Source organism: Amblyomma mixtum, chromosome 9 (genome assembly GCF_055824585.1).
Source record: "Amblyomma mixtum isolate Tamu chromosome 9, ASM5582458v1, whole genome shotgun sequence".
Lineage (NCBI taxonomy): Eukaryota > Metazoa > Arthropoda > Arachnida > Ixodida > Ixodidae > Amblyomma > Amblyomma mixtum.
The window spans coordinates 60,968,707-60,983,395 of record NC_143020.1 but is presented as its reverse complement, the minus strand read 5'-3'; the positions used below and the strand labels follow the sequence as shown (position 1 = coordinate 60,983,395).

The following is a 14,689-nucleotide window of genomic DNA, read 5'->3' as shown; positions in this document are numbered from 1 at the left end:
AGTTAAAATGAGGATTTAGCAGCATTTACTCCAGTCTAGAAAGGGAGTTAATTGTACCAAATACTCCAGCAGTGCCGAAATGGAGTAAAAAAACACCATTTTGTGCAATCCGTCCCGCCGCCTAGCGTCTCGTCTGCTTCTGGTCAGTCGTCTGATAATGGTGGTGAGTGAAGACCGCTTGGCTACCATCGTCGCTGGATCTCTCCTGACTTCTGCTCCTTCACGGGCGCCAGCCGCGGTACAAGATATCGGCTTGTCGCTGTTTCCCGCTCCATTACGGTACATAATTGAAGTGCTCCTGTGAAGCCTCCAGTGCTCTAACCATACCTGACTTTCCTTGGTTTGTGTCGCCACCCGGTTACAGCCCCCGCTTAGGCCTAATTCCCACAGGATTTTTTCAGTGTGGTCCTCGCAATGTGTTGCAGCAGATTATGTGTTGCATGAACAGGGAACTGTGATAGAACATAGTGTCAACGCTGAGCTCTTGATTGAGCTCATGAGGCCACATTTTTCCTCAGCCATGTTTAATATCCAAGCCTTAATGAAGTGAATATGAAAGCAAACACTGCCATTCCAAACTACCATCAGGTGTATTTTCATCTTTTCTGCTCTGGTTTTGGGTCAAATATAGCGTGGTGCATGACCGTGAAGACTACCCAACGTGTCCTTGTCAGTTTTGAACTACTAATTATAAGGTTACATCCCTTTATCTACGAACATGGCCAACGTAACGAGCTCGTACAGCAAAAGGAGACGACAAGCAGACGACTCCTGCCGCGTACGCCGCCGCTGGGCTAGCAGACGGCGGAAAGAATGCTTGACGCGGAGTCTAGGGCAGCGCAGTTTCCGAAGTTGGGTTGCCGGCGGCCCGCAGAGCTGCTGCCCGTTTCCGCCGCTGTCACTGCTGTAAGAGTGAGCCTGAATGAGGATAAATAAACATGACGCCATTTTTGGGCTCCATTTCTGTGGGTAGTAAAAAATTTACTCCCTTTTCACTCCAAAATAACTCCCTTACATAAGGGAGTAAATAAAAACCACCATACATATGGAGTAAAAAACCTCCTTTTGGGTGTGCGTTAGAGGACAAGCCATTTACTCCCTTTTGGGTGTTTTTTCGCTAACAGTGCAGGAGTGCGCGCTGTGCAGTTCAAAATTTTCTGCTAGAAACACATCGACTCTCATGCTAATTTTAATTTCATTTTTTCTATTTATTTTTATTTTTCTGATCTTCAAAAATTTATTTAATTCGTTTATTTTTCTCTCTTTCGGTCACGGTAAAATTGAACCATCACATGCGTAGCATTCAAATTTGGACATAGAGCCATCGTCCCGTCTCCGATCTCCCAGCTAACAGGTCCCCTGTCGTTGCGTCGTCCAATCTGTCAGCCCATACCCTATTACTACTCCTTTTCCTCTATAAATGCTCCTCTTTCCAGCAGTTTACCACCTGTGTCTTGGCCACTCCCCTATAGTGGGTTTATGCCATTTTACTTGTGGCCAACCAGCCAACCAACGACTGACTTTGTAATTCGACTCAACGACTTCCACTCGGCCAGCTGTAGCTATCGCGTCACTCCAGGTTTAACCAGAGCTAAACCACAGCCAGTTTTCTTGTCTCTCTGAACCTACTATATTCGTTGCCGTGAGACAGTACGCCAATGGGTAGGTGGCTCATTGGAAAGTAAGACAAAAATTAAAAGTTTCTAAATAGTAGAATTAGAAGAAAATAAAGAAAAGGGTGCTTTCGCATTCACAGCCCGTCTGAGCGGATACACGCAGGGCACTTAACACCACTGTCTCAAGTGGCCTCCGTGATTTTAGCGCTTCTCCTCCATCTAGAGAGAGGGGGAGAGAGAAAGAAAAAAAACTTTATTTGAGTCTTTGAAGAGGAAGGTTCCCTTCTGGCGTAGGTACTCTACTGTCGCTCTGTGGCCTTGATCCCTTGGATATTGTCGACCTGGTCAGCTCCCTCTGTCAGCAACTTTTGTTGCCACAGGTCTTGGCTCCGCATCACAGTCTCCCACTTCTCCTCTCTGGTTATTCGGCTGAAGGGGATCTTACTGCAGGCCCACATGAGCTAGACGCGGCCACCACGGTCGGGTTGAGCACTACGAACTTGAGCAACTGGCTTCATGGACTCCGTGAAGTGTACCGGGCCGAGGTCGTACCGAAGACCACAAGCGGAAAAACGCCCGGTATGCATGTGTGTGCAGAGACGCCAGAAAGACTGATGAGACGCCCAACCACACGGTTGCCTCTGAATGAACTAAAAATTCCGGGGCACTTTGACTGTCTAAAGTGGGTAGAGGCGGAAGCGTTTTCCGCACCACCTTCGCTGTTTCTGTGGCACTGGTGGCGTCACAAGTAATTGAGTACTAATTACTAAGTGATGACAAATCACTAATTAATGGTTAATTACTGATTAATGATTGAATACTAATTACCTGCTAATTAATGATGCTTAAGCTTCGCCTTTAGGAGTGGAACGCGACAGCGCGTTGTAGCGCTGCGAGGGAGACCACGGAACACCACTACCCGTTCGACGCGATGCCTTGCCCTTTGAACGCAACGCTTTTTGAGGAAAGGAAATGGCGCAGTAATTCTCTGTCGTCTCGGTGGACACCTGAACCACACCGTAGAGGAAGGGAGGAAGTGGGAGTGAAAGAATATAGATAAAGAGGAGCCGTAATGAAGAAAATGAAAATTGTATTTGAGGAAAGGAAATTACGCAGTAACTGTGTCACAAAATTCAGGGGGGCACTTTTTTGACCTAAATTGTGGTCACTGATGTGTGGTTAAGATGTTAAGCTTCGCCCCTAAGAGTGGAACGCGACAGCGTCTTGCAACGCTGCCAAGGAGTCCATAGAACGCCATCGCCCATTCGGTTCTACGCCTCGCTCGTCGGTAGATTGGTTTTTGAGGAAATGTATCTGTCTCTCATTTGTCGGTGGACACCTAAACCTCGCCGGAAGGGAATGGAGGAGGATGAGAGTGAGTGAAGAAACCGTATTCACTAGACGCGCCTTGTTCATTCCAAACCATCGAGCTGGCATGGCGGAGTGGATAGCATGCTCGTCTCTCACGCCGAAGACCGGGGTTCGATTCCTGAGCTCGACCAATTTCTTAATCGGTTTTATTTATTTATATGGCCTGACTAGTAAAGCTAATTAGGCTAATTGGGTAATTAAGCAATTAACTAAGCTCAGTCCCACTTACTTGGAGCATCACTATAAGATCCCTGCAATTGGTTGCATGGTTACTAGCCAAAGTACAATTGGCCCCGTTTGAAATTCGCGCACTGTGACGTCACGACCATGTCCACCAATTGAAAAGCGTGACATTTTCTGTCGTCAACTGCTGCTTACAACGATGAGACATTAAAGGCTTCCGCCTTAATATATTGCAGATAACAGCTGATCCTCAATGGTGATGGAGTGGTTTCCATGAGAAGGCAAGCGTAGCAGGGGGCTGCTGAAAGTTATGTGGGCAGCTGAGATCAAGAAGTTTGTGAGGATACGGTGGCCGCGGATGACAAGGAACACGGTTAGTTGGAGAGACATGGGAGAGGTCTTTGTCCTGTAGTGGGCGTAGACAGGCTGAAGATCATGATGATGATGTGTGGGATTGCGAAATCATGTTATGGACGCAGACATTTGTTTGTGGTTTGCGGACAGTCTATTTCAGGAGATCTGTCTTTCTTTTTTGGAAGTAAGACACCACCCAAATAGACACGCGCGTAATGACACCACCTGGAACGCTGCAGGACGACCAGTTGGATCGCTATATATGGCAAGATAGGGCAGCTTCAGCGGGAGCACGAGCTTTGTACCGGACATTTCTACCACAAGGAGGCGCTACCGACACGCATTCGCACGCACTCCTCGAGGGAATTTTCCAGAAGAAGAGACAGAGACGCGATGGAGCCTCCGCCAATGGCAGAAAACCCACTTTCGCCTCTTGGCAGCGGTCCCCCAGCGTCCCGGACTTCACCACCGCGGAGCAAAGCGCTACTCTCGGCCGGCACCTGCCTTGGCTGCTTCTGCGGAGCTTCTTTGGCAGCGGCCACCACCGCGCTGCTCTGGTTCGCCATCCAAGGAGTTGCCAAACGGGACGAGAAGAACGGCACCGGGACTGAGTTCTGCTGCTTCAGCGAGGCAGGCAGGCTGTTCGCCGTCATCGACAAACACGAGCCGCCCTGCAGAGACTTCTCCGCGTACGTCTGCAAAAACGCCATCAGCCACGGCTTCGTCCAGCAAGACGTGGCCAACGACATGCTGGTGAGCTTTGGCGCGGACATCCCGCTTGTCGTAATAGCGGCATTCTCTCAACACCTGACATTCGCTGGTTTTGTCGCCCGGCTAGTCTGAAAGTTTGCTGAAGATCGAGTTCAGCTGATAACATTTGAATGCCACCTAAAAGGTCATTCACGTGCCGAGGAGTATTTTAAACGATCTGCTTGCAGATAATTGTGTGTTAACCCTTTCGTACCGCAATTACAGTGTACATGTATATCTTGAGGCCAACATGTGTAGGAGGAGGATAATTCAGCAAGGTGAAAAAAAAAATGAAAAATTCCATTGGTTCTTAGTGCGCTTTTTGCACGATTCCAAATGGAATCAGTGGGACTTGATGGGTGCAAATGGCTTAGTTGGAAATTTAATATCAGCTGCTTTGAAACAGCGCTTGTCTTTGCTGAAGTGCAGCCTGTCTGTAACAGTTCTTACCAAATTATGCGATAATGGCATGAAACACAGCTTGTGCCTGTGACGTTTTTTTGCTGTTTAAAGGTCAGTGTAATGTCCTATGCCAGCGGAACTCTTGGGTTTATTGATGAAAAGCACTGGTTTTTAGAGATTTAATGTAAGAAGCAGGACGACTGCAATCTCAGCACCCAGATTCGAAGCCTCGAGCTCAAAGCACGTTTCTGCATTTTCTAAAATTTTGGAATGCCAAACTCACTGAGTGAGTCGCTGCATAAATTTTTCAAATATTCATGAGGTGAAGGTGGTCCTTGCAGAGAACGGGGGGGGGGGGGTGGAGCTATTCCTAAGTTCTTCCTTGTTCCACAGTATCATGCCGCGTCTACAAAACGAATTTTTAAGCCGCCGCGGTGGCTGAGTCATTAGGGTGCTCGGCTGCTGACCCGAAAGACGCGGGTTCGATCCCGGCCGCGGGGGTCCAATTTCGATCAAGGCCAAATTCTAGAAGCCCGTGTACTGTGGAATGTGAGTGCACGTCAACGAACCCCAGGTGGTCGAAATTATCGGGGGCCCTTCACTACTGCGTCCCTCATAGCCTGAGTCGCTTTGGGACGTTAAACCCCAATAAACCAAACCAATGAACCCAATGAACGTCGGCGACCCGCTTGTTTTGTTTGGTTTGGTATTTGAGGAAAGGAAATGGAGCAGTAACTGCCACATCTTGGTGGACACCCGACCCGCGCGTAAGGAAAGGGATAAAGGAGGGAGTGATAGAAGAAAGAAAGAAGGAAAGAAAGAAAGAAAGAAAGAGAGAAAGAAAGAAGGAAAGAAAGAGAGAAAGAAAGAAAGAAAGAAAGAAAGAAAGAAAGAAAGAAAGAAAGAAAGAAAGAAAGAAAGAAAGAAAGAAAGAAAGAAAGAAAGAAAGAAAGAAAGAAAGAAAGAAAGAAAGAAAGAAAGAAAGAAAGAAAGAAAGAAAGAAAGAAAGAAAGAAAGAAAGAAAGAAAGAAAGAAAGAAAGAAAGAAAGAAAGAAAGAAAGAAAGAAGAAATTGAAAATTGGTTTTGGGGGAAAGGAAACAGCGCAGTATCTGTGTCACATCTCGGTTGACACCTGAGCCGCGTCTTAAGAGAAGGGATAAAGGAGGGAATGAGAGAAGGTATGTCATGTGCGGCTTCCACACACCCATCGCTCCTCCACTTGGAGGTGGAATTGCGGCACCGATGACCTCGGCTCGACTAGACCACTAAAGCTTTTGCTTTAAAGAGTACGAGTTTCTTGGTCTAATTGAAGAACGGTGAAATCTAAATTTGATGATTCTGCTTGGGCTCACTGTGTATGGAAGGGTTACGGAAGGGAAAAAAATGGAAATGAAAAACTTAGAATTGGTGGAATTGGTTTCTGAGGAAACGAAATAGCGCAGTATCTGTCTCACATATCTCGGCGGACAACTGAACCGCGCCGTAAGGGAAGGCAGGAAGGTGGGAGTGAAAGAAGAAAGGGAGAAAGAGGTGCCGCAGTGGAGGTCTCCGGAATAATTTCGACCACCTGGGGATCTTTAACGTGCACTGACATCGCACAGCACACGGGCGCCTCTTGCGTTTCGCCTCCAACGAAACGTAGCCGCCGTGGTTGGGTTCGAACCCGGGCACTCCGGCTCGGTAGACGAGCGCCTTACCACTGAGCCACGGCTTTGAACGGCAAATTTGGCTTTAAAGCATCACAGAAAGCAACATAGCAGAATATACCCCCCCTCCCCAAAGTAAAAAATACGTAATTATCCTGCTCCCTGTGCTTTGTGACAAATAAGACAAGAAAACGTATCAGTAAAAGAAAGTGCATTCGGACCACTGCCTTGTGCGTTAAATAACTCAAAGCTCATATATACACTGTGCCACAGAAGCAATGGAATGGGGTATCTGTTCTCGCTTCGGCGATCGCGGCTTCGGCCGCTTATCTGTTTTTTGAGCTGCGTCCGCTCCGGCGGACGCAGTTGTTGCTGCGACGCGCGTCTTTCCTTTCCTCTCTCTCCTTCCTCTGATCTTTTAACTCTCCTCTATCTGCACGTGGCAGCGGTGGTGGCTTGGCTCGAGCCAGTAGCAGGCCCGTGCAATTTCCTTTTCATCCTTCTCTCAGTCACAACAACAACAACAACAGCGATGGAATGGGGCCTTTTCACTGTGCTCCTACTTGTTCTCGCAAATACACTTATATTTTCGCGCATGCGTAGAAAAGACGATTGTGGGCCAGTGAATATCTGGTACACTCGCATAGCTTCCATGGATGGTACATCAGCAAAAAACAATTATAGATTACAAAATAATCGTAAAATACAGGATTTATTCCTGTTCTGTAGTGTTTTTTCGCTGACATACCTTCTTTGAAACGTGCTCCTAAAGGCATACATCGCGAAACTTGCATTCTAAAGGGGGCGTGTGTGATAGTGAGCAATTTAAACATAACATTGCGCAGGTTTTGACGCTTTGTTCAGGCTTTGCAATTACTTCAAATTACTTCAGAGGTGACCTCTCTGTGCAAGTCCGTGTATTAGAGACTATTGAAACTAGAGGGAAGTAACCTGTTGGGCACCTAATGTACGCAATACCAACTAAAATTATTCTGGCATGCTCAATAGGAGCCCATACATCTTACTGCTATTCAGTTTGCAATACCTGTCAGGAGGTATCCAAGTCCCACTACCTTCTCAAATGTTTCAGCAGAATTTGGAAGGAAAACAGTCCCCTGCCAGAGCGCTCTTCAGGACCTTTGCTGGTGGCTTGGAGAAAACTCCAAGGAGTTTAGAATCCCGTATTTCAGCTGTCGATCTAAAACATTTAGTGTATTGTCACGCTTGAAAAACCATAAAGAAATCGTACATCTAGAAAGAAATGCTTCAAGAGAAAACAGCACTTCTTTTTGACTGACATCCAGAAAGAAGTATGCTCTCTTTCATTACGAACCAAACGCTAAAGCATAAGCTTTCAGTCTGGCCAGTGCTAGAAACTGAAAAATTTTGTTTCTTTCTGAGGTGTAAGGTGAATTATGTTGTTGATCTTGAACACAAGCCAAACATCCTAAATTACACTTGGCTCAAGAGAGCCTGTGGGTCACAGAAAAACTGCCTCATAATAAGAGCTTTGCTAAAGAACATCTTACAATATTTTATCTGCTGAACGTGGACTACGAGCCTGTATGGTTGCAATAAAGCGGATAAGTTACAGTGTGTCTATGTGTAGTATTCTTACGACATTCGCTTTATGTTTGGCGCCGAAATATGGACGAGATCTATAGGAGGTCTGTTACGGATTGAACAGGACGCGACGTTGTCTGCTCACTTCCGCAAATATGCTTAGGCGTACACTTTTCTTGCCGACGTTGGCCTAGGGTGGGTCAAAAAGGCTGGAGATTCACAGTGGCCCTGCATCTTCCAACCTCGGCGCGTACTCTTGTATGCTTCGGTGGCTGAGCTCATGCACTTTGTGTCACTTGATTCCGAGCGCGCACCGCAGGGCATTCATATCCCAGGCTGTAGGGCTGCAGTCAGCCTGTGCTACAAGGCACACAGCACAGGCTGTCTGTCTTACATTAACACATAAAAGTCACTGTGTACATTGTCTAGATAGCAATTTCATTTAGGAGGAGGTGAATGGATATCAATTCAGTTGCGCGAAGGGACTAATGTCGTTTTTCTTACGCCGGACCATTTCCGGTTTAGGTGTTGTGTAGCTGTGGTTTTCGGTAACGTTGAAATTGTAATATCAGTAAGCACAACCCTTGGCAAAACTGAAAGCGCACTGGGTTTCCTGTTTTGTCATACGGTAACGCTTGCTGTGCATCGCCAGCTTTCAGAACCCTTGAAGGTGAGAAAAACTAGTCCTCCCTCCCCTGTTTTGCAACATGGGACTTCCCCGGATTCTGCGGTAACTTCAGCCCTTGCGCTTACGGACAAAAGCTGTGCACGATCAAGATAAACAGTGTAATACGTGGGCAGTCTATGATTCGAGCTTCGCTCGATACTTTTAGCGCCCAGAAAGATTGTAGATGCCGCATGTTTTGCTACGTTAGATATATGTTAATCTGTAAAGCACTCCATATCTACTTGTCCTTCGACTATCGCTGCTTGGACTTCAAACCAACTCAAAACAGTCCCAAAAGATGGGTCTGCATTCCGCTGTACTATGCATACAATGCGATTCCTTACTTTTAATGCACCCCAAGCTTCAACTTCACGAGGTTCAATGTTCTGTTGCGCGGTGAGAAAGACCGTTGTCATCGCCTCTTGGACATCGAACCGACGCAAAAAACTCCCATTAGATGGGACTGCATTCCGTGGTACTACGCGCACATTGCGATTCCTTAAATTCAATGTACCCCAAGCTTCAACGCCACGAGGGTCAATGAGAAAGTCCATTGTGAAAAAACATCGTTACTCGTCTTTAATTAGATACATGACTCTCGCTCTGTTGCGCAATTTTGCAGTGGGACATCGCCTCCAACATCATCAAAGGAACAGACAACTACGGCAGCCCGGCTGCGGCAGCACCTCACGCTCTCTACACATCCTGCCTCAATGAGGTGTGGCGTCAAGATCAGCGAGCCAGAGATGTCGCGACGGTCGTGCTGGAAATCGCCAACACATCCAGCCGAATGAGTGGCGCAGATCTGCTCCGTTTTGCCCTCGCGGTGGATAGGCGATACCATCTCAAGTTTATCTTCACGTTAATCAGCCCGACCACTAAAACAAAGTGGTTCGTGTTAAAAAGAAGGCTACTCCGGACCACCGACTACAAAGCATTCTGCGACGATTCCTGCTACATCACAGCTCTCTCCATCCTGAGCGCTCATTTCGGCACTAACTACACCCGGAATGACATGTCCACATGGGAAAGTAAATTTCTACCTGGCCGTAACAAACTTGATTCTTTGTCTTTAAAAGAATTAGGCGACGTCTTTGGCGGTCTAGAAGCGTCGCAGCTCAAGGACATATTTCTCGACTTTCTTATTGACATTGACAAGGTTAAGGAATTCCGGACTTTCTTGAAGGCTCCGATCCTTTCGGACATACGCCTCCTGATGAACGACCAGCCGTTGTCTTTGTGCTATATGCTGCTTATTGTCGCTCTGGAATCGATGAGCTACATTCAAAAGGACAGTACGTTAAAATCACCAACAATGCGTAGCAAGGAAATCTGCCACGTCCACGTGTTCCAGAGCGGCCAACTATGGCGCGCCACTTATGTAGCAGCCCTCGCGAGTCCCGCGAAAGACCAGCAGCTGTACAAGATCTTTGAGGAGACGCGAAGAAGATTCGTGGAATACGCCCCATTCCTGCGGCTCATGGCTTCGCCAAATGACACGGAGCACTTCAAGAAGGTCATCGGCAACTTTACTCTGATGCTCCCCGGCGACCTGGTGTTCCAGGAGCCGGCCGTGCCCCAGATGTCCATGCATGGCTTCTCTCGGAACTTCTTCTTGGCGTTGAACTTCGAGTTCGACGCTAAAAAAGAAACAGCGCGACGAGGTGTCCCCTGGATTCGAGACGACACTGCGAACAGAGTCAGCAACCGCCTGTACTTTTTGAAAAAGGCCACCCTGTACGTGTCGTCTTTGGGCTACGCCTGGCTGAGTTCGGGCACCCTCGATCCACTGCTTGCGGATGCCGCGGTGATTGCGAGTCGTATGGCAGCTTTGATGTGGGGCAACATGCTCAGTTCAACGGGCTGGTCTCGAGAAACAAAGGCGGCGCTCAAAGATTTCAGGTAATGTGTATTACTCCGTTGTGAATTCGGTAAGAAAACGCGAAATAACGAAATAACACTAAATAACGTAGCCTACACTCATGCGAGCGTTGTCGGTTAAGGTCGTAGTGTGCTGTGAGCGGAATGTTCCGCTATCCACCGCACAGTAGTTTCCGCGTGCTAGCCGAGATTGGAATTGGAACATGTCACACCGTATCTACATTTCAGTCTTCCTTTCCTCGTGCATCACGAGAACGAAACCTTGCCGGAGAAACGGTCCACAACAGTTATAAACAGCATTTTCGAACCTTACTAACATTTTATAACAGGAGGCTAGAACTTATGTAACAGTCATTGCGTTAGTTTAAGTATTTTGTTATTTGAAACAAGTCCTCTCTTAAATGCGTTCAGCGCGGCGGGTTCAATGAATAAACAAAAAACAAATAAAAGCAGGATGTAATGCGTCTAGGAGAGAAATACATAAACACATTTTTTACACTTTTATAAAGTCTGTTTGGAATCATTGTTTATTGCTGAGAACTTAAATATGAAGCACGTAGCGTGATAAGCAGGATGAAGTTCCGCTATAGAAAACTGAACGCAGGGTCTGTTAAAAGAACGTACAAAAATGCACTAGCGAAAGGGATTAAGTACTGTAACATGCCGATAAACCCATTCTTCTCCGCGCAAACTGATAAGGTAGGTCCTCATATGCAAATTCAGAGGGCACGTTGACGATCTGAAGTGCGCGAGGCGAAAGCCTTTCTGCACCACTTTGGCTGCTTCGGTTCATGATTGAATGCTGTTTGCGAATGAAAGGAGGCGTCTGACTCGGTCGGGTGAAATGTCAGCGCCACACGACGGTGGCCCCACAAAAGCGCCAAGCCCATGCGCAGTAAGGAGCGACGCGACTGCCATTGCTAATCAAAGACTAATAAATTGCTAATCAAAGACTAAAGACTAATTACCGAGTAATGACCAGTTAATGAGTAATCACCAATTACTTACTAGACAGCAATTAAGGATTAACTACTAATTGTTGACTGGTTACTGATAAACTACTAATTGCCAGTGTCTTATTACTAATAAAGTGCTATTAATTAATGACTGATTACTAATTGATGGTTACAACATACTATGCAACAATGAATTCAGTGATTTCTGGTTCCTGCTATTGCACTACTGATGACATCATCACCATGATTGACAGCTGTAGTGTGACGGATGGACGGACGGACGGATTGATGACCCATTAAAGGCCTTTCGCCTTAAAAACTTACTGCGGTTACTTTGGTGCAGGGATTGCGAGGCGCTTTCATCACCCGCAGTGGACCCCAAACACGCGCTTCAAGTGGAGGCGTTGAAGATGGGGCTACGCATCGCCGCCTTGGTCGCGTCAGCGCCTGCTCAGCCTACAGAAGGCGTCGCACCTGCGGCTGCAAGACCCAGCTGGTACAAAATGCGACCCGCCTGGAGCCTGCGCTGGATGTCCGAGGCACAGTTCTTCTACGCACGCTACGCCTACTACAGCTGCAGTGGCACATTTGACACTACGCTTTTGGTGAATGAACCACTAAAGGGAAACGCCGACTTTGCCACGGCGTACAACTGCCGGCCTAGCACGGAGGCGGACGAACGGAATCGCTGCGAGAATGTCACGCTACCGAGTGGATGATGTAGCGATGTGTCTATGAGTTGGCGAAGGGGAAACGCGTACATCTGCGTGATGTTGTGTTTTTCTATGCTTTTTGCTGTTTCGTTTATCTGTTTTTTTGTTAGATACTTTTCGACCGGTTGACTTCGTAGCTATACGATATGGCTCTCAATATTTTAGACGAGTCGATCACTTAAGTATTCTTTTCTTTATGTATCCCAACAACTAGCTCTTCTGAAGTGTATTCCTTTTAATTTATGTATGACTCTTGCTCACCCCTTATTTGGTATGAACTTTTGTGTGTAAGCCCAAATTTGTTATCTCCGCAAGGAAATGTGTTAGGAGCGCGCTACTTTCTCGGTGTGACTTCTGAGATATTCGCTAGAACTAACATGTCTTACCTCGTTAAACCTCTGCCGCTATTGGCCTAGCGGATGAATGTTTTGCTAACGCTGTATTTAAGAAAAGACAACACTATGCAGATCAAATGTGAAGCTTCTAAAAGTTTCCTGCCGTAACCATTTTATCGAGTAAATTTTAGGGATTTTAATTAAGGGTTTGCGAATAACATTTTTTAAAGTCTAATTATGTAGTTTTCCTGTCGTATCGAATAACAGCACTGCAAGAAAAAACAAAGTGAGTCGTGTTGCAATAAAACTAGTGTACACTAGTGTATAAGAATGGATAGTTTTTGAGTATTCGCTGCTTGTGCGATATTCATGCAAAACGAATATTCTTCCAAAAGGGAAAGGCGGTAGTGGCGGCGTTGTGCCACGGTGCTGTACCTTACGAAATAAACACCAATCTCCACATTACTCGGTGTGGCTTTATGTTTGATCGATCCCGGCCGCGACAGCCGAATTTCCATGGAAGCGAAATTCTAGAGGCCCGTGTACCGCACGGCTGAGATACACTTCGGCCCTTTGTCTTCCCCCTCCTACACGCTTCAGAGTATCGGCGCCCCTCAAGGGTCCGTCCTTTCCCCCTTTCTCTTTAACATTACCCTCATCCCCCTCGCTCGAAAATTGGCAACTATTCCCCACCTGAAGCACACTCTCTATGCCGACGATATCACCCTGTGGACCACCCACGGCAGTGACGGCGACAGAGAACACCTTACAGGAAGCAGCCACCCTCACCCAAAATTACGCACGGACCATCGGACTGTCTTGCTCCCCTGAGAAGTCCGAACTCCTCCTCATCCGTCCTAAGAACCACCGCTGTCCCCGCTCCCCCATTGCCATTGAACTCAATGGTGACCCGGTACCTGAGGTTGGAACCCTCCGTGTATTTCGCCTGCACATCCAGAACGATGGCAAAAACACCACCACTCTGAAGAAACTCAAGCAGGTTGTAGGTGCGATATCGCACCTCATCCGCAGGGTTTCGGGACATCATAGAGGCATGAAGGGACGTGACCTATGTCGCCTCATTCATGCCTTTGTCCTCAGCTGTGTGCTGTACACTACCCCATACTTACAACTATCCAAACACGACATAAACGCTTTGGATGCTTTGATTCGCAAGGCATTCAAAATAGCACTTCATCTTCCCCTCAACACACCCACAGACAGATTACTAGGCTTGGGCCTCCACAACACGATCGGGGATCTGGTGGAGGCCCACCGACAGGCCCAATACATCAGGCTCACAAAAACCTCCACAGGTCGGTATATCCTGGACTCCCTCGGAATCAGAATACCTGCCAACGACCCAACCCTCCTCGCCATCCCACGATCCCTTCACCGGGAGCTCCTCATCAGGCCACTCCCGAGGAATATGCACCCGTCCCACCATGAGCAGCGCCGCAGAGCCCGTGCGAAGGCACTCCATCGAGCGTACGGCTCCGAGCCGGACGCCGTATGGGTGGACGCTGCCTGCACGGGTGATGAAGCGACAGCAGCTGCGGTGGACTCCTCGTTATCTGCCCTCATCACACTACCTCTCCCTCCCAACACCTCACCAGAGGCTGCAGAGGAAGCCGCCATTGCACTCGCTATCACCCGCACGGAGGCCCGGTGCATTTTCAGCGATTCAAAAACTGCGATTCTAAATTTTGCAAGAGGCTGAATCCATGTGCCTGCTTTTGGCATACTGGACTCGCCCGATGCACCCCTGCCCCGCCAAGTGGAGCTGATATGGGTGCCTGCGCACTCCGGGAATCCCGGAAACGAGGCCGCCAACCTTTTAGCCCGAGGTTCTTTAAACCGGGCTCAGGTGGCTTCGGATGCGGGATTCACGAAGGAGCGCATGCACTCATTCAGTGAGCTGACCCAGGAATACAGAGCCTCACGCCAGCTCTACCCTCCGCCCCACCCCTCCCTAGATAACAGACACGCAACACTCTGGCGCAGATTACAGACACACACTCTCCCCTCGCCCCTTACCCTAGCCCACTATCATCCCTCCTTTCCTTCTCCGGCATGCGCCCTATGCCCAGAACCCTTCGCTTCTTCCCTCCACATCATTTCCCTCTGCCCGGCGGACCCTCCCCCGCGGGACCTAGAGAACCTCAAGACCTGGGAGGACTGGGAGTCCCTGCTGCGCTCGGAGGACCCGGCCGTGCAGACCATCGCCACCGGCCGGGCTGCCAGTGTTATG

The 14,689-nt window shown here is 48.0% G+C and overlaps 1 protein-coding gene across 2 annotated transcripts; it reads left to right on the top strand.

Annotated features, from left to right (window-relative positions):
- The first annotated feature begins 3,617 nt into the window (after positions 1 to 3,617).
- LOC149329257 (uncharacterized) lies at positions 3,618 to 12,784 on the top strand. 2 transcript variants are annotated; one of them, XM_089562169.1, is made up of 3 exons: positions 3,618 to 4,277; positions 9,176 to 10,455; positions 11,763 to 12,130. In XM_089562169.1, exons 1-3 carry the CDS (start codon positions 3,918 to 3,920, stop codon positions 11,980 to 11,982), a joined length of 1,860 nt encoding a protein of 619 aa, XP_089418295.1. In that variant the 5' UTR covers positions 3,618 to 3,917; the 3' UTR covers positions 11,983 to 12,130. The 2 variants fall into 2 exon arrangements, with proteins under 2 accessions (XP_089418295.1, XP_089418294.1); XM_089562168.1 differs by having other exon boundaries at positions 3,623 to 4,277; positions 11,734 to 12,784.
- Positions 12,785 to 14,689: the final 1,905 nt, after the last annotated feature.